Source organism: Trematosphaeria pertusa (assembly GCF_010094035.1).
Source record: "Trematosphaeria pertusa strain CBS 122368 unplaced genomic scaffold BU26scaffold_19, whole genome shotgun sequence".
Classification (NCBI taxonomy): domain Eukaryota; kingdom Fungi; phylum Ascomycota; class Dothideomycetes; order Pleosporales; family Trematosphaeriaceae; genus Trematosphaeria; species Trematosphaeria pertusa.
Window position 1 is genome coordinate 70,425 of NW_022987230.1, and position 22,510 is coordinate 92,934.

The 22,510-nt window shown below is 54.1% G+C and overlaps 10 protein-coding genes across 10 annotated transcripts; 4 read left to right on the forward strand and 6 right to left on the reverse strand.

The window, feature by feature from the left end:
* Positions 1-1,007: 1,007 nt before the first annotated feature.
* Positions 1,008-3,112, forward strand: BU26DRAFT_609859 (efflux pump antibiotic resistance protein; the record flags this gene model as incomplete). Its single annotated transcript, XM_033835956.1, has 8 exons — positions 1,008-1,455; positions 1,510-1,756; positions 1,802-2,165; positions 2,214-2,357; positions 2,412-2,581; positions 2,637-2,662; positions 2,709-2,739; positions 2,791-3,112. The coding sequence occupies exons 1-8, from the start codon at positions 1,029-1,031 to the stop codon at positions 3,110-3,112; spliced, it is 1,731 nt and encodes a 576-aa protein (XP_033677516.1). The 5' UTR covers positions 1,008-1,028.
* Positions 3,113-3,938: 826 nt separating this feature from the next.
* On the forward strand, positions 3,939-5,430 carry BU26DRAFT_570597 (cytochrome P450; the record flags this gene model as incomplete). The annotated part of the gene is made up of 3 exons (XM_033834033.1): positions 3,939-4,117; positions 4,174-4,453; positions 4,528-5,430. 3 exons carry the CDS (start codon positions 3,939-3,941, stop codon positions 5,428-5,430), a joined length of 1,362 nt encoding a protein of 453 aa, XP_033677517.1.
* Positions 5,431-5,604: 174 nt separating this feature from the next.
* Positions 5,605-7,041, reverse strand: BU26DRAFT_609860 (uncharacterized protein; the record flags this gene model as incomplete). Its single annotated transcript, XM_033835957.1, has 2 exons — positions 5,605-6,450; positions 6,505-7,041. The coding sequence occupies 2 exons, from the start codon at positions 7,039-7,041 to the stop codon at positions 5,605-5,607; spliced, it is 1,383 nt and encodes a 460-aa protein (XP_033677518.1).
* A 265-nt stretch (positions 7,042-7,306) lies between these two features.
* Positions 7,307-9,605, reverse strand: BU26DRAFT_494153 (MFS general substrate transporter). The gene is made up of 5 exons (XM_033826178.1): positions 8,931-9,605; positions 8,041-8,879; positions 7,861-7,988; positions 7,504-7,812; positions 7,307-7,451 (listed from the first exon to the last, which is right to left on the reverse strand). The coding sequence occupies exons 1-5, from the start codon at positions 9,185-9,187 to the stop codon at positions 7,440-7,442; spliced, it is 1,545 nt and encodes a 514-aa protein (XP_033677519.1). The 5' UTR covers positions 9,188-9,605; the 3' UTR covers positions 7,307-7,439.
* A 131-nt stretch (positions 9,606-9,736) lies between these two features.
* Positions 9,737-11,899, forward strand: BU26DRAFT_524130 (amidase). Its single transcript, XM_033830212.1, has one exon. It carries the CDS (start codon positions 9,916-9,918, stop codon positions 11,533-11,535), a length of 1,620 nt encoding a protein of 539 aa, XP_033677520.1. The 5' UTR covers positions 9,737-9,915; the 3' UTR covers positions 11,536-11,899.
* Positions 11,782-12,492, forward strand: BU26DRAFT_570601 (uncharacterized protein; the record flags this gene model as incomplete). The annotated part of the gene is made up of 1 exon (XM_033834034.1): positions 11,782-12,492. The coding sequence occupies one exon, from the start codon at positions 11,782-11,784 to the stop codon at positions 12,490-12,492; it is 711 nt and encodes a 236-aa protein (XP_033677521.1).
* A 155-nt stretch (positions 12,493-12,647) lies between these two features.
* Positions 12,648-13,457, reverse strand: BU26DRAFT_570602 (uncharacterized protein; the record flags this gene model as incomplete). Its single annotated transcript, XM_033834035.1, has 1 exon — positions 12,648-13,457. One exon carries the CDS (start codon positions 13,455-13,457, stop codon positions 12,648-12,650), a length of 810 nt encoding a protein of 269 aa, XP_033677522.1.
* Positions 13,458-14,300: 843 nt separating this feature from the next.
* Positions 14,301-15,871, reverse strand: BU26DRAFT_510377 (uncharacterized protein; the record flags this gene model as incomplete). The annotated part of the gene is made up of 4 exons (XM_033827225.1): positions 14,301-14,945; positions 15,072-15,197; positions 15,301-15,323; positions 15,418-15,871. 4 exons carry the CDS (start codon positions 15,869-15,871, stop codon positions 14,301-14,303), a joined length of 1,248 nt encoding a protein of 415 aa, XP_033677523.1.
* Positions 15,872-16,373: 502 nt separating this feature from the next.
* BU26DRAFT_570604 (uncharacterized protein) lies at positions 16,374-19,322 on the reverse strand (the record flags this gene model as incomplete). Its single annotated transcript, XM_033834036.1, has 2 exons — positions 16,374-16,765; positions 19,136-19,322. The coding sequence occupies 2 exons, from the start codon at positions 19,320-19,322 to the stop codon at positions 16,374-16,376; spliced, it is 579 nt and encodes a 192-aa protein (XP_033677524.1).
* A 1,265-nt stretch (positions 19,323-20,587) lies between these two features.
* Positions 20,588-22,247, reverse strand: BU26DRAFT_127951 (serine/threonine-protein kinase crk1). The gene is made up of 2 exons (XM_033819603.1): positions 21,957-22,247; positions 20,588-21,902 (listed from the first exon to the last, which is right to left on the reverse strand). Exons 1-2 carry the CDS (start codon positions 22,162-22,164, stop codon positions 20,878-20,880), a joined length of 1,233 nt encoding a protein of 410 aa, XP_033677525.1. The 5' UTR covers positions 22,165-22,247; the 3' UTR covers positions 20,588-20,877.
* Positions 22,248-22,510: the final 263 nt, after the last annotated feature.

The following is a 22,510-nucleotide window of genomic DNA, read 5'->3' on the forward strand; positions in this document are numbered from 1 at the left end:
CAATGAATGCTAGCTACGGAGGTCTTGATTCCATTAACGATGACTATCATGTGCAGTTGAGAGCCATAGCTCCAAGCAAGCAGTAAGTTATCTTCGGCTGCCACGGCTCTATTTGGATGCACATGTTATTGAAGTCGTGGTGCAGATGCTCAGCGAAGAAGTAGCTAGCGGAGACTTTTTTTCCCGACCTTCTCATCTCTCCAGATTGGATCTTTCCTTGCTATTCATATGGCGTACATCCCAGTCTGTGTTCCATAGAGAATAGACTAAAATCTCACTTGGCCGCTTTGATCTCGATCGTGTTCTCCCTAATCGCGCACTCGAATGCAGAGCAAGCTGAGGCCATGTAAAGGCCTTGTAAAAACGACGGTCGCTTCCATCCATCAGTGGGCTAGTATCACCAACATCGGCGTTGAATGGCCACACATCAATGGAGACGCTTCTTACGAACGGCGCTCGAAAGGGAGAGCCTCAGTCCTTGCAGATTCGCCCGTGTGCGCTCACCTGAGCCAGCATTCCCTGTATCACCGACTATACATGCTATAAATTAACCTGGTGATCTGAAGGGCGCTGGTCGGATGCAGACGATGAATACTTCAAGTAAGCTTCTGTTGCGGCGCAGCCCATCGGCCTTCACTTCGTACGTCGAACATGGCTGGTCGCCCCATCGCTTCTTCACATTTCCTCTAACCGATCTCACTACAGACTGCCGTGTAACTGCCTCAGAAGACTTTCTCTAGAATGAGCGCACGTACAAACAGATACTGGTCCCAGTGGTTTGGCAATGCCAAGCCGGGAATCAATGCACCGTAGATGAGGGCGCAACCGGTTCCAGACAGAAGGGAATAGCTGCGCCGCCCAGGTTTGATTTGTTCTTGGCGGCCAGAAGCTATTGATTCCGGCTGTTCTTCGGGCCTCTGCTGTTCGCTCGACACAAGCTGTTTCTTTACGCGCGGCTCACCCGCTCTCTTGATCTCCTTCGTTCCCACCATTTCCACCTCATTGCCTTTCCCTTTCCCATTACCGTAATGGCGTCCGAACCAAAGATTCCAAAACGCTCATCAGAACACGTTTCGCAGGATCTAGAGTTTATCACTATCCCAGGTGATGCTCTCGATCGGACGCCGAAAACGTTGGATTCCGTCAGCGAAAAGGGCGTTGGCACTGCTCCGTCCCCAAATGCAGCACCCCAGAAGCCCATGGCCAGGGGTTCTTGGAGTCTTGCTTTGGTTACTCTTTCTCTCGCGTTGGGAACATTTTTAATCGCCTTGGACACCACTATCGTGGGCATCGCCATACCAACCATCACAACGCAGTTCCACTCCCTTGATGACATTGCTTGGTATGGGAGCGCGTACCTCATAACATTAACAGCTCTTCAACCCTCTTTCGGAAGGATCTACAAGCTGTACAGCGTCAAGAACACCTATTTGGCTTGTGTAGCAGTCTTTGAAGGTATGTCCCCTCTTCTTCCGACAGCGATGTGTAATAATTTTGACTGTGGGATAGTCGGTTCGATTATATGCGCTTCGGCGCCGAGATCGGCAGTTTTCATTGTTGGGCGAGCCATTGCGGGATGTGGAGCTGCCGGCCTTTTCCAGGGAGCCTTGAACATCATTACAAACACTGTGCCATTACAGAAGCGCCCACAGTATATGGGAATCGTCATCAGCGTGTTCGGCATAAGCGCGTGCGTGGGGCCGGTGTTGGGTGGTGCCTTTACTCAAGGCGTTAGCTGGCGCTGGTGTTTCTGGGTGTGAGTGTCCCCCAGCTCAGGCTCCGCTCATCTAACGTTGTGTAGGAACGTTCCTATCGGGGCCTTCACTTTCTTCCTAGTTCTGATATTCCTCAAACACAAAGAAGACAAACCCCATCCAGGCACGATCCTCGAGCAGATGAAGCAGCTGGATCCAATTGGGGCGGCTACCATAATCGCTGCAGTTTGCTGCTTATTCCTCGCTCTTCAATGGGGGGGACATTCGAAACCCTGGAAGTCGGCAACCATCATCGGACTTTTCATAGGATTCGGCATGCTCTTTTTCTTTTTCTGCTTCGCGCAGTACAAGATGGGCGAAAACGCGACAACACCTCTGAGGGTTTTGAGGCAACGCTCAATTTTATTCGGCGCCTTGTTCCTGTTCTCGTCAGCTATGTCGGCCTATGTCGTAAGTACCCCAATTGGTTGCAAGCACATAAATGCTAAGTACAGACAGTACGGGTACTATCTTCCAATCTACTTCCAATCAATCAAAGGATCCTCTCCTACAAAAAGTGGGCTCCAGTTCATGGCGTTAGCACTGCCTCAGATCTTCGCACTGATTCTGGCGGGCGCGCTCACTACGAAGTGGGGTCATTATGTAAGTCCGATGATCTTCAAATGCTCCAGATATTTACTAACCATCCGGCCAAAGGTTCCATACATGATAGTCGGTACTGCCATAAATGTCGTCGGCTCAGGCTTCCTTATCACTCTTGACACAGACACGCCTACGCTGAAGTGGGCGGCATACATGGTTGTGACTGGTATAGGGACTGGAATTGGCGTGAACCTGCCATACACAGCTGTACAGGTTGTGCTTCCGTGAGTCCATGCCACAGTCCAACTGTATGCGCGACGCTTCGCTAATTCCCACAAGGGAGATTGATATACCATTAGGGAATGGTAAGTTTGGTGGCACGGATTTGAGTATTTCGCTGACAACACCTAGCGATCTCGCAATTTGCTTACCAGCTTGGAGCGTAAGTCTCTGTTGCAGCCGACTATGAGTTACAGCTCTGACTTCTCATCAGCTCCATTGGCCTTGCTGTTGGTCAAACTCTATTCCTCAACCAGTTGACTTCGGAACTATCGAAGAGAACGTCACTCGTTTCCCCTGCAGCCGTGATTGCGGCTGGCGCTTCCGACCTTCAACGTCTTGCACCAACGCCAGAGCTGCTTCGCATTCTGCTGGAATCATACGCTAGTGCGATCCGTCATGCTCTAATCTTCGCTCTCGCGGTTGTATGTCTTGCGTTTGCTTTCACATTTGGGATGGAGCATCGCAACGTCAAGACAGCTGCTGAGAAAGGGATTGTGGAGGGCACTAACGTCCAAACACGCGAAGAAGCCTAACACAATCCGCCCGATAGCGAATGGCGACTCGAAGATGTGCTCTTACACATACCGACCCGGTTTCGGTTGATCCCAACGGATCTGTAATTGTATGTAATGCTCTTAGTAAATGAAATGAACACAATGTTTGCAGAGCCATTTTCGTCCCACGTGGACGTTTTCAGGCAACCGCATTTGTTTGGAAACACGGGACCCTGACATTTTCACGCATATGTGCGACATCGGTGAATAAAGGCGGGAGGCGCAGTATCCGAGCGCGCGAAACATACGGAATGCCACCACTATTCACTCGTTACCGAAACACATCGACCCAAGGTTTCTCGGCAAGAAACTATCTGTGTCCGGTGCGGCCGTTGTGGTGCTCGGGCTGTTACAGTAACCAGTCAGATGATTGATCGTGTTATTCGATATTTCGGACATGGTGCACGAATGCTGCAGTGAGCAGCTCCCAAGAGTTGCACAAAATGCCGGACCAATAGGTGGCTTGGAAATGAAGAGAACAGAATTCTGCAGCAATACCAAAGTTGAGCACCACCGCCGCGTAATTAGGTAGTACATGCTTCACGCATCTCTCGGAGTCCGAGACTGGATGACCTTTTGCAGCAAATCAATGCTGTCTCACTCTAAAGTCATTTACTCAAAGGCCTACTTGCAGGGGGATACAGCCTTTCGCCCTACGCAAACCCACATTTTTGATACTGGCCCCTGGGGCGCTCTGGGATGGTCTGTGTGGGCCGGAGCAGCTTTGGCCTTGCCACTAGTGTCAAGCTCCCATAAGAATGAGTGAGCTCGTTGATACTACGTCTTCAACCTCAGAGACATCAAGATGGTCATTACTATCACCCAGGCAGCGACAGGTGTTGTCGTTCTTTACGTCCTCTCTTGTCTTTTTCTTCGTTTTACTCAATGCCCCAGCGAGCCTCCCCCTGTTGGCACTACGATACCGTTCCTTGAACCAATCATTGGTCTCAGCAGGAGAAAGTGGAACTACTATGTGGATCTCCGGTAAGCACCCGGAACATGCGTATTAAGGCGTAAGAAAATACTAAAATTGGGATCAGAGACCGATATCGCTTTCCTATCCAGACTTTACGCCTTCCCGGGATGCGCTTATATGTTGTTAACTCTGCTTCCCTTGTCCAGGCTGTCCAGAAGCAACCAAAGATCTTGGCAATGCCGCCTTTAGAAGCCAAGGCAATGATTCGTGTCCTGGCTCCTAGTGAAGAATCGCACAGCATCGTGTATGAGAACGTCGACGGCAGAAAAGGCGACTGGGGCTTCATGTTTATGTTCTACAAAACGATTCACCCTCCGAGATCCAGCCGTCCAAGAGGCCTATTGGTACGTCAAGATCAGAGACTAACAGAACGTCTGTTTCTAACGCTGCCAGGAAATTTGAGCCCGGAATCATTAAGCTCCTGATGGGCTTAGACGTTTTTGCGAAAGACACCGTCCAGGCACGCAAGAGGATAGCAGATGCTTTCGAAAGGTATTTCCGGAACGGGCTCCACGGCCAGGCCTCTGCCCTAATCAAGGCACATTACGCCCACAGCATCGACTACAAACTGCCTCTCCAGGATCTCGCGAAGCTTGAAGTCGGAGCTGCTTTGGGAGTACTAAGCAATATTGTGCCCACGACATTCTGGCTCTTATACCACCTCTTCGCCAATCCGCACGCGCTACAACTTTGCAGAAAAGAGGTTGAGAATGCTACCAAGGAGAGTGCAGATGCAAAGGGTAGACTAATCCGGACGATTGATGTTTCTGACGTCAAATCCTCTTGCCCCACACTCCTCTCTTCCTTCCGGGAAACGTTGCGCTTACACACCGTCGGCGCATCGGCTCGTCTGGTTATGGAGGACTTTATGTTGGATGGCAAGTTTCTTCTCCGGAAGGGGGCCCTAGTTCTACTTCCTCAATCGGTCCAGCACACCGACCAGTCCGTTTGGGGGTCTAATGTTGGGATATTCGACTGCGAACGCTTTCTTAAAGCGAATAAGAGGACTAATGCGGTTGAATTCCGTGGCTTTGGAGGAGGAACAACACTCTGTCCTGGTCGGCATTTTGCAACCACAGAAGTCCTAGCATACACGGCGATGTTTATCATGCGCTTCGACATTGAACCACGCCACGGCAGATGGGTGCAACCGACGACGGAAAATTCGGGGATGTGGACCGTAACTGCTGGGCCCGATTATGATGTTGGTGTCGAATGCCGCTCGAGGGAGGGGGTACCTGTGGATATGCATTGGCGGCTATCACTGTCGAAGTCGGATCACGTCATGTCACTAGCTGCGGAAGACCTAGGTACTAGATAGTCTTGATTTGGTAGACTACCACTTTGATAAGGTAATAGATCTTTGCATGGATAGCATTATGGCTTTGCGTTGCTACAGCTTTACTACTCCTAATCTTAGTAGGATCGCCAATGCCTAATCCAAAATTGACTGTGGGTTTGTAGCAAATATCAATCAACCTGTTCGTTACTTGCGTCAAATAGGCACGCATTCACCGCCCCACCTTCGCACCAACTCCATCCATCCCCAGTCCTCCCCAGCATCCCTAGCCCTCCAAACTCTCTCTTTAACAAACCGACCCGTCACCCACGTCGAATACGTATTCCGACTCTTATACATAGCTTCCGAGCACTCTTCCGCCATGCGCCTATCCTCGTCCTTCTGAAACTCGCAGGCCGCAAGGAAGATAGGGAAGAGCGCAAGACGGTTGTCGCGGGCCTCTGGGGAAAGTTGGGCGAAGACGTCGTATGCGATCAGGCAAGCCTCCTTGTCGTGGGAGGGGGACGAGCCGTGAGGGTGGAGAAGGCGGTGGAGATAGAGGAGTGCGCCTGTACGGTACATGGCGGCGTGAAGGAGGAATTTGCGCGACGATGGGCCGGAGAAGGTGGGGATGAAGGGCGGGCGCCAGAGTGATAGGCGTGTACGAAGGTCTTCGGCACGAGACTCAAGCTTTGTCTGAGCGCCATCCATTCCGAGACTCCCATCTAGATCAGTTAGGACGGGGTGGTCATTTTGTTGTGCCGCGTCCTCTGCCAGGCCACAAAGCTCTTCTAGCAGTGGCATAAGTGTCATGGTGAAGCCCATGAAGCGATCTGCGCTCGCTTTGCATTCATCGTCGAGCCAAACGGAGGTGGCGATGAGATTCCTTCTTCGATAAACGAGCGACATGACCATATCCTCTCTAGCCAGAGCTCGGGTCATGTATTTCGCTGTGGAGGATAACTTGACGCCTGCGGAAACAAAATGGTGGATCATGGCGGCGGCAGCCGAATGAAGCGCACCTAGAGACGACTCAGCCGGATCGTAGTGGGTATCAATCAGCTGTTCGTCGTAAGCTGGCGATAAGAAAGTAGAGTAGATAGTTGGACATCTTACTTCCATACTGACGAGAGCCAGTATCATGGCCACGGCCTGCTCGACGGTCAAGCGTCCGAGGCCCTCGTGGCCACTCTTTCGAATTCTCGCCAGCGTCTTGATTCTCGATCCCAGAGCCAGCTCCAGACCAGAACTGCAACCTTGGTTATACATATACACAGACCCGATCCCGCAGAGCCCGTCGCCTACTGCTTCCACATCAGATTGCAGGACTCCGAGCACATGCGTATTCATCTCATGAATGAAGAAGGGCGCGGATCCAAACACAAGTTCGGTCGGGTGGCGAGCGAAGTACATGGCGATACCCATTGAGATTTCGGGAGTGATGCTCGGGCTGGAGAAGAACGAGAGCTCCCGGGGCAGAGAGGGCTCCCGTAGGAAGACGGAGTGCGAACTGCTGCGTTGCATAACCTCCTCCATTGGCGCGAGAGTAACGGGATCCGGCTGCGTGGCATGGCCTCCATCATCCTGCTCAGCAGTTCCTCGAGCTTGAGGTGGATAGACGAAGCGCTGGTTGTTGCCGGGTGCCCGTGTCATGCTTCTTCGCGACCGCTTTGCTGGTGGGTTTTGAGTGCTGAATACTGTTGTCGTCCATCTTAGGGGCTTCCGCAACGTTGTCGCAGCATAGCCATGGCATGCTTTTCCTCTTCGGGAGCATGTCCCGCACGTGGGCTTCCGTTCATCGCATTTCACCTTAGCTTTCCGACAGTCGACGCATCCGGCGCGGGACCGGCTGTTCATGGCGGCTCATGACATGGTGGGGAGGGTTCACAGATGAATTTGAAAAGAGGAGGGGTGAAGGGTTGATAAGAATGCATGGGTGGATAGGAATGAGGTGGGGTAGCCAAGATGCGAATCATGTGCGATAGACACACCCATGCCAACGCTAACAGCCCTCCTACATGGGTCCCCACTGAGGCTGGAGATAACTTAACTTATATCCGGTACTGCACTTGTGTTAGCGGTTGGACGATTAAGAGACAATCAGATGCGGCTTACTCTGAAGTGCTTGTTCTCCAGGTCAGTCCGATCCTCAAAACCCTCCCTTGCCTCCTCTTCTGTCTGCGCACGATAGCCCTTCGCATCCCTCCTCCTATTCTCGACGAAGCAAAGACCCATGTATATAACCTGCAAGAGCATGGCAATGCAGTAACAAATGAGGAGACCCGTGATAGCCGACTTGTATTTAGGCGCTTCCCTGGGGAGGAAGAGGTGTGGTCCTACCACGTTACCGGCTGCGAAGGTTGCGAATTGCATAGCTTGGACGACTGTGCGTTTGCTATGCCCTGATACATTGAAACCGGGGATCTGGGCGTAATGAGCAAAGCTTGCGCCAGAGAGGCGGGAACAACAGACCTGCCAGTTCAGAACGATCGGTGAGCCGAGGGCGCTTTGTATCCATGCACATGCTAGGAGGCTATAGCGCTTGGTCCGATCAATAGTCAAGAGCCCAACAAGGCCAGCGAAGCCGGGGACACAACCAACTGTGGAGATGTCAATCAGTAGAAGGCGAACCCACTGGGGTTTGCCACTTACGCAGGAGTGATGCACCCATCATGTTCTCTAACGTGCTGATGTAGCCGAACGAGAAGCACCACACCACTTCTACAGCGCCGCCCGGCATTTGCATTAGGCTAGTCTTCAAGGAATCGAAGCCGAAGCCTTTGATGAGCGTGCTCATGAAGGTAGTGACGGAGCCGTTGAGTATGCCAAGGGCACTGCCGGATAACAGGACAAGGTACGTCTTTGGGTCCAAGAGAGCTTCTTTCATCTGGTATGGGAGTAGTTTGCTGTGCTTGACGCCCGTCTTGTTCTTGGAGATGCGCCAGACGGCAACGACGCGCTCGTACTCGGTGAGCATCTTCGCATTGTGAGGGCCGTCTGGTAGATATAGGGTGATGACTACAGCCCATCCGAGAGTCATTGCTCCAACGACGAGGTATATAAGCTTCCAGTTGGGGACCGCAAGACCGGTAGCATGACCGAGCCCCCATGCAAGGAGCGCACCGATCATACTAGCGACTCCGTTCGTTCCGATCCAGAAGTTGGATCGCCAGGGCTGCTCTTCGCGCGTCCACAGGCTCATGGTGAGCAGGACGCAAGCCGGGGAGACGCAAGCTTCGACGAAGCCCATGACGATCCGGATTGCCATGAAGCCGCCGAAGTTGAACACAGCGGCCTGGAGCATGCAGACAATACCCCAGACGAAGCACATTATACCCAGAAGTCTGCCGACAGGAAATCTCTGCAGCGCCCAGTTCGCCGGATAGGCGCCTAACATTGTGCCGAAGTACTGGCCTGAAGCCACCCAGGAATAGTTATCGCCTTTCATGTGAGTATCCTCCTGCAGGCCATATGCGTTCGAATAGTTGAGACTGCTATGTGTCAGTTGCACTGCATATGGGCGTGGTGGATCTAGAGCTCACGTCTGCTTGTCGAGGAAACTGATCAAGTAGGTGCCGCAAAGCATGGGGAGCACCAGCCAATCGAGCTTTCGTCGAACTTTGAGAGCATCGCGGGCGAGCTGCTCAGGGTCGTACTGGAGAGACTTCTGGTATAGTCCGAGGCCGATATCAATGTGCTCCACTTGACGTTCGTGAAGAATAGCGATATCTCCAGTCGCGGATCCGTGGAGTGAAGGAGTGTTGGTGTCCGCTTGCGGGGTCTTCTCAATGTCCGCCATGGTAAGGATCTGAGGAATAAGGGCGTAGATCAGTATTCGGCAGTGATGCCGATATATTTATATTCAATAGCAGCACCAGAGCCAGGGTCCTTGGGGAGGTGGCAATGTTCAAGGTGCCCTGGAGCCACGCCTTGCTATCAGCCTGCTTCTACAGTATCCCGCATGTTTATCGCTCCGACGCTATTTCCCGACGATCTGGGAGGGTATTGTCCTCTGGCTATCTCTTGCTATCTTTGACCCGCTATTCGAGGCCGGGGTTGATGTGGAGCTGTTCCTTGGGGGAGCCCGGGTGGGCACTCGTCTGTGGACCCTTGGACGGTCCAATGTTCGGCAGGTGCTCAGATGCATAGTGATGGTCTGATAGAACCGATAGACATGGGCATAGACCGGCGATGGCCTACAAAGGTAGGGTTAGCGGGGGACGGAGGGTGAGTGTTAAGTGGATCCTTCCCCTTTTTAGTATATGTTTGGCTATCGATAAGCGCACGGACCCAGCGAGGTTCTCTCCCATTTCCTGCTGCATCCCTGAAGAGACTATACCGCTCGTCGCCGCTCTCGTCACGACCATCCCTGCAGATAGAAGGCCGCCGCTAGTCCATTGTTATGGAGGGGTTAAAGACCTCTCGGTTACGGCACTCACACTGCTGCTCATACAGAAGGAAGCAGCATAGCCCCTTATCGATCCCCGCCTCTACGACAATATTCGCGGCTTCAGCAACCCAAACACCATGACAGCCCGGCCTTGGGAAGAGATAGCAGCGGAGAAGAAAAAGGAACAGGAGTCACGTATTCCGAACGAGTGGAAAATACCATCAAACGCTCTACCACCGCCTGGCACGAGGGACCTGCGACCATGGGCACAGAAAAGCGACCTTCTGTCTGCTCGGGAGCTCGAAATCACCGACGAGAAGTACGACACAACATCTCTTGCATCTGCTATAGCAACAGGCATGTACTCGGCTGAGGAAGTCACGACTGCCTTTTGCAAACGCGCCGCTATCGCCCAGCAGCTCACCAACTGCCTCACTGAGATATGCTTCCTGGAAGCCATCAAGGCCGCCCGAGAGCTCGACGCCGAATTCGAAGAGACAGGGAAGCCCAGGGGACCGCTCCACGGCGTCCCGATGACGCTGAAAGAATGCTTCCATGTCAAGGGCGTTGACGCAAGCGACGGCTATATCTCACGATGCTTTGCTCCCTCGACGTACGACTCATATCTCACGCAAATTCTTCGTTCCGCCGGTGCGCTCATCATTGCGAAGACGAACAATCCACAGACCATGCTCGTTGCTGAATCTCACAACAACGTCTTCGGTCGGGCGCTTAATCCAGTGGTATCCCACCTCACCTGTGGCGGTAGTAGTGGCGGCGAAGGGAGCATACAAGCCTTCCGTGGATCCTCGTTAGGTGTAGGCACAGATGTCGGTGGCTCGATTCGGATTCCCGCCGCCGCTAATGGTATCTATGGCTTCAAGCCCTCCTACGGCATGCTCCCGTTGCTTGGGTACGCCAACTCGAATTGGCTTGGGCTGAACACTGGTATTCCCGCTGTTTGCGGGCCCATGGGACATTCAGTGCGAGATATGCAACTCTTCATGCGCGCTGTACGCGACCAGAAGCCCTGGCTTGTAGACCCAGCCGTCATTCCTTTCGTCTACGAAGCCGGAACCGTATGCCGGAAACCGGTAATCGGCGTAATCCACTCAAACGGTATCATTCCACATCCGCCCATACTCCGCGGTATTGCCGAAGCAGCAGACAAACTCAAAGGTGCCGGCTTCAAAGTCAAAGAATTCCATGCGCCATTCACATTCGCCAAGGTCCGCGAAGTCTCGGAGCAACTCTTCACCATCGACGGTCTCTCGTACGCCCGCGAGCAGTTCAATATATCCGCTGAACCACCTGTGCCATCGGTCATCGACATCGGCTTCTGGGATCTTCCTCGGAAGACGCCGGAGGAGCAATGGGCCTGGAATGCGAAGAAGATTGACATGCAAAAGCAGATGCTGGACGCATGGGAGACACAAGGAATTGATGTGATGCTGTGCCCAGCGGGTCCACATACGGCTGTCGAACCGGGAAAATGGACGAACGACATGTACACTGTCTGGGTCAATGCCATGGACTATCCGGCAGTTGTCATTCCAATTGGAGTGGCGGAACCAGAGAAAGACCCAGTAGCTGACGGATTAGTGTTTTCATCCACAGCGGACGAGGCGAACCAAGCTATGTACGAGCCGTCGAAGATGGCCGGGGCGCCGATAGCACTGCAGATTGTTGGAAAGAGGCTGAGCGACGAGCAATTACTCGTAGATGTAGGAGTCATCGAGGAAGCATTGAAGGGATGAATCATGCCAGATACACACCTGTAAACGGCGTCCGCCATTCTGACCTGGCATTGGACTCGTCACCAAACATACGGCAGTTACGTGGATAGATTTCACTGTCGCAAATGTCACAGAGGTACTTCAATCTCTCATTTACACAAGTCAATTCACAATGCGTCGCATTCCATATGTTAACCCCGTACACATATCTCCTTTCTCCCCCAGTTTCCCTAGCCCAGAATTTCCCACAGCTACACCGCAGCGCACATGTACAGCTCCTCGAAGAATCCCCCATCGTGGCCTAACCCCTCTACTCGCTCATCTACAGAATCAGGACCGCAATCTAGCAACCACGAGTCACCGCGCGTATCGACGGAAGAACGACCCCGATTCCTCTTGCACAAGTCTCCAATTCGGATCCCCCGCGAAGCAAAGTGGATATGCAGCACCTGCGGCGTACCGCATGCCTTTACACGAACAGCCGCTATCCGACCTCTAGGATATCTTATATGCGGACTCTGTGGCACAGTCGCCAACTACACGGTGGAGCTCCGGAACATGTCGCACCTGCAGCGCCTCTGGGGAACGTCCTTCATGCTTTCCATACCGCCGGGCGAGCTGGCCCCGCCCCGTACCGTCTTCGTCTGGGTATGTTGTCACTGCGGACGCTCACATCAGCAATATCCAGTCCCTCTTCACCGTCCGCCGACGCCGCCAACGCCACCGCCGTCTGGATTGCGACGGCCCAGCTTCCGTGGCCGCTTTCTTGGCTCTCTCAGAAAGGAGAAGCAGGAAGAGAGCGAAGTGCCAATTAAAGACCTCATAACGAGCCATGCTCCGGGCGCACAGTCAGAAGAGCGTAGAGCATACAGGGTCAAGTTCACTGAGTCCTGGTGCAAGTGCGGGCATAACGCGTGTGTCATCTGCTTGTTGGTCAAAGTGGAATGGGAGGAAGAATGGGTGTCGATCGTAGCGTAAGACATGTAGTTTTTTTCTTGGAGTACGTAACAAGAAGCTTGATATGCTTCAGCGGGGTTTCCGCATACAGGTGATTGGCCGTATGTCAGCTTTTCAATCCCATCCATCTAGCATACATAGGAGCCAGATACGCTGTAGAGTCCACCCCCCACCGCCTAGATGTCATCCCTAGTCACAGGGCAGCTGCGCAGCGGATTCGGATGCTCGACGCCACGCACCACAAGGGTGCGGTGTCCATGCCCCATAGCCTCCAGCTCCGGCGTGGTCGACCACACGGCAGCATTGCGCGGCTCCTCCTCCTGCTCCTCCTCCAGCGCCTCCTTCAGTTCTTCCTTCTGCTCCTCCTTCTCCTCGCCAACCCGCGGCTCTACGATCTGGAAGCACAGCGCGCCGAGATCCATCACCCAGCCACACGTGCACTCGCGCCCGGTGAACTCGACAGCCGCGAACTCCGCCTGCTTCCCGACCCCCGGCGGCGTGATGATGCGCTTGTTGCCGAGCACATGGCTGCTCTGCGTCTTGCGCAGACGGCCACCCTCCGGCGCAAGGCGGTTCCGGGTGCGCTGCGCGAGGCTCAGCGAGGGCATCTTGCGGAGCGATTTCTTATGACGGCTAATCTCCCTTGCGCGCCAGGAGAGTCCGCACGCGGTGCAGACGCTGCCGAAGGGGACTTCTTGGCCAGTGGGGGAGGCCGGGATGACGGCGGGCTCGGCCTCGTCGATGGGCAGGAATTGCTTCACGAGATCGCTGGTGAGGGTGCAGTTGCCGCAGGGCTTGTGCGGGCACTCGCAGGCGAGGGCGCCGAGCGGGTGCGGGCCGGCACGCAGGTAGATGGGCGTTGGGAGCTGGCACTTGCAGCAGTGCCAGTCTCCGGCGATGGTGAGTGGGACATGCTCTTGGATGTTGTCGGACTCGTCCGAGGGGCGTTGGATGTGGAGAGTTGGGACGCTGGCAGAGGCAGGCATTGTGGATTGGCTTGCTTGGAGCGGAGATGACGACGGCTTGCTGCGAGATTGGGCGGCGAGCATTGAGCCGTACATGACTGCAGAGTGTGGTTGCGGAAGAGCAGGGCGAAGAGGCGAAGGAGTTGTGTTGTATTCGTGGACAAGGGAAGGAGCGCGGTGTTGTTTTCACTGGCTGGGCTCGCGCGGTGGAGCGCCATCGCCCTGGTGATGAAACTGCTCAGGACGTCAGTCAGTGAGGAAGCAACTTTGCTTAGTGGAAGCATACCTCATCGCGAGCCTTCATCGATTCTCCTCTGGATGCAGAGGTTGAGGAGGAGGAACAGTTCTTGAAGAGCAGGCTGACTGCCCCTCGCCACTGGTGAGCAAACAGTTCACCGCCGAATCAGAAGGCATCGAGCTCACCGCCTGCGTCGAATGCGGGGGGGATATCGTCACAGCCAATAGGGATCGGGAGGGCTACAGGTAAGTTTATCAAATTCAGTTCCTACTCTGCTAATGCCTTTGAAGGCAGTCAGGTTCCGTATCCCAACGCCCAGAGTGCAGTGCACTGCTCTTCGATTCGATCCGTCACACCGCAGTCTCGATAGCCAGAAGCGTCACAAGGTCTATTCGTCGAAGATGATTCCTGCTCCGTGTACGCTCTTGAAGCCCGTCAGCCAGCGTGTTCCAATTGACAAACCGTAGTACATGTCTCTCCGATCCGGTTCCAGGTCTCGTAGACCCGTCATCACCCGGACCTATTTCTCAACTTCAATTCCTACGCTGTTCGCACCTCTGGTGCATCAGGTTCCTCGGTGCAATTTACAGATTTCTAAGGTCTCATGGACCTATCGGAACCCTGGCCTACCCACCCGGGTCGAACATCCGGCCGTGGCGACGAAGGAGAGGCTTCGGAACAAAGACTTCAGAAGCAAACATCGCGTTAGAAGCTGTCGAGGACGGTGCGACCTGGGCCCTTGTTGGTTCCTCCGACTCACGCCGCTTGTATCGGACCGCATTGCTTCGATACAGTCCTGGGCGAGCTGGCCGAACCTTGCGAGAGGGATTGGGAGGACGTTTGGTCGAGTGCCTCGGCTTTTGGCTACCAAACTCCCCCTTATGCGCTGGTTTATACGGAGTGGCCCTGCTAGCCTGTGTAGAAAGCGGGCGAGAGAAGTTTGGAGGTGCAAACCTGTGGGCTGGTTTCCGGTTTACATGCGGCTCATCCACATTAGTAGGCATCATAGGAATCGCGACTCCAATCCCAGCCACCGCGGTACGCGCCGCCTCCATATTGGTCAGAGCCCGTCGGGCAACAACGAAGTCACCGAAAGAACGACCAGCGTTCATTTCGACCAACCTCTGAGACTCACCCTTCAAAATTGAAAACCCAGTCTGTCCTCCAGTCCTACGCTCCATACCGGCGTCTGCAGTGGAACCTACATAAGCTCGAGGAGTCTCCATTCGCGAAAACATAGAAGGGTAACTGTCCAGCTTGTGCCGTACGGCCTGTGAGAGGGAGTACATCCGGGACGCGAAGCTCATGGTTCGGAATCATGGGTTGCTGGTTGTGCGGGATAGTGATGAGAGAACGCGGGCGGAAGACCAGAAGGATAATATAGATGGGCGACGTACGAGGCGTGTGGGCATACATCGCGGAAGGAGATGGATGGAGAGAGATGGCTGTGGATGCACAACGTTCGGCGGTATACATGGCACGTGGTCAGTACGGGATACGCTTTTGCAACAGCTGATTCCAGGCTGGAGGAAGACAGCGTCCGCTTCCGAAAAACTTACGGACCGTTGAATTCTATCTCCTCAGTCGTACTGTCACGTCGGTGATGACTACGACCACCGCACTTACCACCAAGCTATCCTTTTCGCAGTCTATGCCATTTTCCTCATAACCCACTATATCATCTTGCAATCCTCATCCTCTAGTCGACCTTAGCCCCGCCCGTCCGCTTCACGAACAGCTTACACTGACGCACAGTGCCTCGCCAATTCCACTTCCCACACCGACGTTGCTTGCTACCATCTCCATGGGCGATAGTGCGACGCCTGAACGTACCAGTAATGTCGACCTCGAGGAGCTGGTCCTTAACCCGAGCAAACGTCCGCGTGCAGCCATTCGGGTGGCCGGAGGCTTCCACATAGAGCGGATAGCCTTGAAGCACACCATCCGTGAGTGGAAGCAGAACCGCGTTGTGGAATAGCGGAACCGTAGTGGTGGCATACCTACGCTCAAGTTTGGGCCGGATTGGAGAGTTTGTGGGATTTTGCGAGCAGCTTGTCTTGGCGCTGGTGGCACTGTGTTTCTGTGGGGTATGGTCAGCGATATGAGCATCGGCCACCATGAGGTCCACAAACCCCATCTGACTCATGACAACGCACCTATCTTCAGCGGCGTTGACGAAACTCACAGGTGCTGCCATCCCGGTTCCGAGCCGCCTCAGGAAAATTCAGTGTGGGTATCAGATTGCGCGTCGAGCTGGACGTTCAAATTGACTGGTGATGGAAGCGTATGGACCCTGAAGAGGTAGGTATCGAAGAGATATATACAAATCGAGGCTAGGATCGCCATGGTGTCTTTGTAACAGTACATATAGCTATGTGTGAGCATACGGGTATACATCGCTGAGAAACGTGAACTAGAAGAGGAAGTGTGAGCGTACAATGTTAGACTCACATTCGAAAGCGGCAAAGAACATCACGTACCTTTTTGAGACATTGATGAGACAGGTCAACCAATCAGCATGCCTCTCGTTCTTTTTGTAATTAATATAGGTTTCTTTCTTTCTGGCACAATATATTTTCGAAGATTCCTATTATTGTCTTTCTATATTTCCGGCGGCATAACTCGTCCATTCCTCAACTCTAAAGCTAGAGTTTAAGCGTCCAGACCCGATGCCTCCCGTTCAGTGCATATACCTACTCTCATCCGGGGTCCCTTGGGGCTCGCGATGTCCCAATGATTGAAGCGTACGCATACCGCGTCCATTCTCTAGCCATCATAGCTGTCCGCGCAACGAGCGTCATCTTCCCACTTGAAGAAGGCCTCCTCGATACGCGGTGTAGCCGCAAGATACGGTAGAACCGGAGGCTCCTTGAAACTCCGCTGTCGAAGTAAAGAAGCCATCCATGCTCCGACTCCGGCCTCATCGTCGACCAGAGGCTGTCGGCTTTCTCTTTCCCGCGAATGAAGAGGCGCTTGATACGTTGCTTGATGACGGTACAAATGCGTGGGGTGTAGAACACGTCCATGCTGCGGCAGTAGGCCTGCTTTACCGTGCGGATGGTCGAGTGGAGCGCCGAGTGATTCATAGTTCCTAGAGTCTAGTGAGGAGACGATGTGTATTGATCGGGAAGGAATATATAGATCGAGGTTTGGTCATGTCGAAGCTTTGTGACTTCGCAATCGGGGCGTTATATGGGACGTGGGTATACATTGTAGCAAGTCCAATAAGAGCGAGATGGATCGGAATCGAGGACGATATGGTAGGGAAAGGATCTACTGTTTTAGTATATACACAATGCTAGGTGTAGGTGCTGAGAGCTCGCCGTATTCTGGACCTGATCATGATATTAGTTATAGTCTGGACCAAATAGCTGAGCGGCATTGTCTGAGACGTCGGCTTTCTCACCAGCCGAACCGTCTGGGAACCTTTCGAGGACCGTCTGCGCTTGCAAGGCTTGTTACTAGTGTCTTAGCCACGCTACTGATATTCCCAAAGACAGTAATTCATGAGGAAATATCGAAGTAAATTTAGACGATGCGTCGGAGGTGGAGACGGAGAAGACAGAACGACGAGACGATCCGGTCTTCGTGAATGACTAACCACATGCGGCTTAGATTACAACTTCCTCCGCGGGGCATCCTGACCCTTCCCGTTCCCACCTCCTCTCAACCACTACCTCTAAACACCAACCCGCCTCTCAAAGTCAACCTCACACGCGCCCTTATAACGCGCAGCCTCAACCCTCCTCCTCAATCGCTGTCACTTCCACAACGCTCCCATCGAGACCACGCTCCTTACTAGGTTTGCAAACACATTTATCTACAACAGCACGGCCGCGAATCAGCACCGCGGCCTCACAAAAACGCACCAGGAGGCACCGGAAATACATATCACAGCACCTTAGCCAAGGGTCCATAGGGCAGTCGCCACCAGGCCGTTGTTAGCATCCCATCGCGTTTGGCTCGCAGTGGCAGTTACATATATTGTGGCATTTCGCGGTGGGGGCTTTCCCACAGTGCACGGTGTAAGCCGCGAATGCGGTGGATGTGGTGAGGGAGAGGGGAGGAGGAGGAGGAAGAAGCGCATTGTGGGGGATACGGGGGGTATGGCGGTTGGGGAAAAGATGTTCGTGTGAGAGATGGAATAATATCTTCAAAGGATAGATGAGGAGGTATCCGTACAGGCAGATCTTGTTTCCGTTTAATTGACAACACCACCAATTCTTCGCTCTTCGTCGCCTATACTCGCCTGTGTATGTAGGTATTTCCCGTCCGGATGAGGCTAGAGTCAGGCCAGCCACGGACGCCTTTCTCAGGAACGGCTCGGGACCTTGCATGCTATGCATGCAGGCTACTTACTTTGGGTAGGGCGGCACGAAGATCGTTAAACTTCGTTCCATACATAACAACGCCATCCAACACATTCCCATTTCCACGAATCGAGGCAAATACACAGCTGGGAAACTAGGCGAAGACACTGACGGAAACGCGGACGAACGTGCCGAGCACGTCCAAAGACCCATTTTGTGGGCGAATGATGGATTCAGCTCTACTAGTTGCATCATCTCACTGTCGAGGCATACCGCTCCGAACGAAGCTTCTCTCCGCCCTCTTGTCTTCTCATCAGTCGTCAAACCACCGGCCAACCACAGAGAGTTGCGCTCTACTCGCCGTCTTCGGCATCAGTGCACTCACAATTTTCTATACCGGAGAAGCAGTCAGCTCCATTAACACACAAGATCGCGCACTCCTCCGCCGCATCCATCCCAGCCAGCCGACCAAGCAACCCAACGCCGCCCATCAAGGAGAAAAATCCCACCCACCCACCCACCCAAACAAGGCAGCAGTTCTCCGCCGGACAAATCGCCGTCCCGCCTTCACATTTGCGCTCGCCCATTTCGGCAGCGGCAGTCGCACTGCTGCTTGCAGTTCTGCGTTGAGATGGGACACTCCAGAAAGGGGTAAGAAGACAAGCTTTCATGTTGAGGCTCCAGAAAGCTTCGATATGCTTGACAGTCAGCGCCACAAATAAGATGACGGGGGGCGCCTGAACCACAATCCCAGGTCGGTATGGCATGCCTAATATGAGGCTGCAGGTCGGTGGATCAAACGTGTGAACTGTATAGAGCTGTGGTGGCTGAGAAGAACATTCTATTACTCCTCCTCAAGATCTATCTGTCTCCTTGACACCATCCCATCCACTGATGCCCGCTCTCCAATCCACGCCCACCCACAACCTTCCCCTCTCCTTCCCCCAAACTTACCCTCCGCAATCCCCATCATCCCTCCCAAGCCCTCCCCGTAACATTAACACTCGGCTCCTTCCGGTCCGAATCACAATGACAAGCCCCTATCACATCAATCAATCAGTCAGCCAATCAACCAATCCCCCCTCCACCCCAGTGTTAAACCCCCTTCCCCCAGTCCTCCAAAAACAAAACAAAGGGACCCGACTACGTACCCTCACAAATAGCAAAAGTCGCCGCCGGACACGTAACCCCGCTGCCCTCGCAGAGCACATTGCCACCCACGCAGCGACAATGGCAGTCCTCCTTGCAGGCCTTCTTAGACACGGCGTGGCCGCAGCCGAGGGCGGCGTAGGCGGAGGTGGCGAGGGAGAGGGTGGTTAGGGCGAGGAGGAACTTCATTGTTGGTGCTGTATGGATGGCTGCTGGGTGGGAGGAAGTGCTGGTTGGTTGGTTGTGTGTTGTGTCGGAGCTGGGCTGATTGAGGAATATGATGGGGATGGGCGGATGAGAAGTGCGACTCTTCGTCGAGCTTTATACGCCGTGCTCGCTGTCAGTCAGTTGATGCTATACCGTTTCTCATCCATCCCTTGCTATCCAACACTGCAACTATAACGCCCTCTCCTATACTACCTGCACGCTTGTAACTTCGAGCTCTAGCAATCCGAGTATGCTCACCTATCAAGTACCTCGCTGCTCACTCTAGGTCCAAGAATCGCTAAGCGATGCTGGACGGGCCGTAGTTCGATGTCCTCCGCGGGAACTGCGGTAGGGCGAGGAGATGGAGATCGCAGACGGTATCTCGGGCCGTGTCGTCGAGAGTCGCTTACCTTACTTTGCCTGGGAGGACGGGAGCGTACTCCCCCACATACTGTATGTGCAGCAATAGCTTACCGGTAGCGGGTTGAGGGGTAGATCCTTCCTTGGACCCGGCCGGGCTAGCAGCGAAGTGATCGCAACTTTGATGTACATGCTTGCTCCCGTTGAAGCGTACCGCCAGAATATAAGTAGCGAATCTTCCTATCGGCGAGCAATTCCCATGCACGACGTCGAACCCCCAAGGAGCCACGCCCCTACCACCGACTTCCCCAAATGCCGGTTCCGCGGATACCAAACGCAAGGCCATCCATCCCACGCATGGGTGGCACGTGTCTGCGTGGGTAAATCGAAGATTACCTACCGCCACCCCGGTCGATTGTAAGATGAGAAGTTGGTACACTGTTCTAATACCGGTAAGTCTACTAAGTATGAAGGACGCCTGAACCACAGACCCAACTCTATACCAAAGCGAAGAACGCCAGGTCAGGGACCACACTTGACAAGCGTGCATGTGCTGGACAGCCGTGGTGTTGGTTGTGATCTGGACGGGACGTGGCATCAGAGAAGCCGACTCAATAGCCAGTATGGTTACGTCGAGCAGTTCATGGTCAATCTCAAAGACGAGACAGGAAACGCGATCAGAGCTGGGGAAGAGCTAACGTGAATGTCGAAATCCAGCGGCGGCGGCGGGAATATTGTATGCGCTCCTTTGAAATGCTCCCATCTCTTGTTCTGCGCACGAGGTCGAGTGGTCCCCATCGCTGACAGAGCGCCGTCTGAGGCTCTTTCTATCCAGGCTGTCCCGTCAGGCTCTTGCGATGGCACTTCTGACTCCCATAGTCACGTTGCTAGCGCCCGAATGTCGTGTTGAGCGAGGGGATTCTTAGACACAAGGACTGGGGCGGACTCTCCATCCAACTAGGACGAGCCTTGCTATTATCCTAGAATTTCGACCATGTGGTCAAACACAGTCCAAGACGATCTTGACCGACCCTGAAATGCTTCCGCGCAATCCCGTCAATTCCAGAAACGCCGTCAAATGCTAGGGAGACATGCTCCGCTCCCAGAACGCCATATCCCCATGAGTCTCCGCCCGGTATCGTACAATACATGCGGCGACCAGCAACACGCCGCTCGCTCATTTCTTCATCGCCCCGAAATCGAGCTTCCTGGCTACCTTGTCAAGGCGGCCAGTCTCGATCTCTCCACCACGCCGCTTGAGATCCTCGCCCATTGTCTTCTCGCCGCCTCCTTGCTTGGGAAGATTTTCTTTCTTCGTTGGCCGCGGCGCGTTGGTCCAGTACGGATGCTGCAGCACCTGCGTTGCTGAGAGCCGCTTCATCGGATCCATCCTGAGCATGCCGCGGAGAAGGTCGATTCCGTCCTCGCCCAGCAGCGGGAAGCGCTGCTTCCAGTAGTTTATGCCATGTGGATGCTTCGGTGCAGCAGCGCCGAAACTCGCTTCGTAGTGTCGCAATTTCGAGACTCCGGGCCAGGTTTCTTCTGTCGGGATGCCAAAAACGTCGCATATGACGCTCAGCTGCTGGATGTCCGTCTCCGACGGCAGGAAGAACTCGCGAATCGCCAGCTCCGCAATCACACACCCCGTGCTCCACACATCAACGCAACCGCCATAGTGGCGGCATCCAAGCAGTAGCTCGGGAGGACGGTAGAAACGCGTAATAACATTGCACGTCATGTCCCGGCCCGGGTCCGCGAAGCTGCGCGCAAGACCGAAATCGGCCAGCTTCACCGTGCCATCCGCCGATATCAGCAAGTTGTTGCCCTTGATATCGCGGTGCAGCACGTAGTTCTCGTGGCAGAACCAGACGGCCTGGCACAGCATGTTCGCCCAGCTCTTGATGTCGGCGCCGCCGTAGGATATGCTGTGGTTCTTCCAGAGCATTTCGAGATCGCCGAGCGGGAGGTGCTCGAGCACGAGCGATATGTTCTGGTCCTTGGTGGAGAAGACGGCGTGCAGCTGGATGATGTTGGGGTGCGACAGCTCCGAGAGGAACTTTATCTCCCGGATGGCGTCCATGGCGATGCCGTCTTTGAAGTCGGCGTTTAGTTTGATCTTTTTGATAGCGACGAGCTTGCTAGGGTCGTGCCGGTAGTGGCCGCTGTATACGATAGCGTACGTACCCTCGCCGAGGCGGGTGCCTGTTCAGTAGTATTAGTATACCTCCCTTGGGTGGAGGGAAGTGGCTGGCCTACCGGACACGAAACGCCGCCGCACTTCGTCGTTCATCTGCTCCGCCAGATCCAGCCCGCCATCTCCTGGAGTTGATGCCACGCTCGGAGAAGGCACAGCCCTGCTGTTGTTGAGGATTGCGAGCGCTTTCGCCTTTGCGGCTGTTGCGTTGGTGGCCATCTTTGTGCCTGGTGGATTGGGCCGCGGGCTGAGGACGGGTGAGAACGTCATGATGGCCGTAAGGAGCCGAAGAAAATGGGGTAAAGGTATTAGGAATCCGTGGAGTCCGCGTCCGTTCGAGAGCAGAAGTGCTTCGTGGGCGTGAATGGAGGTAAAGGAAGCCTCGCGGAGCTACCGTCTGGGGCGGTTGAAAGCCGAAATCGGAGAAGCTAGCCGCTCAGTGAGGCTCCGTGGATGCGTTTTCATGCTGATTCGGCCATTGAGTTAGGTTGCATCCTTCAGTGACGGGTGGATGTCTCGAAGTGAGCGAAACGTTCAGGCACAATGCGGTGATCTCCCTCGCTAGTGCACAGACCCCCATGATTTTTACGACTTGCGGGGAGCCTCATCAATCCTC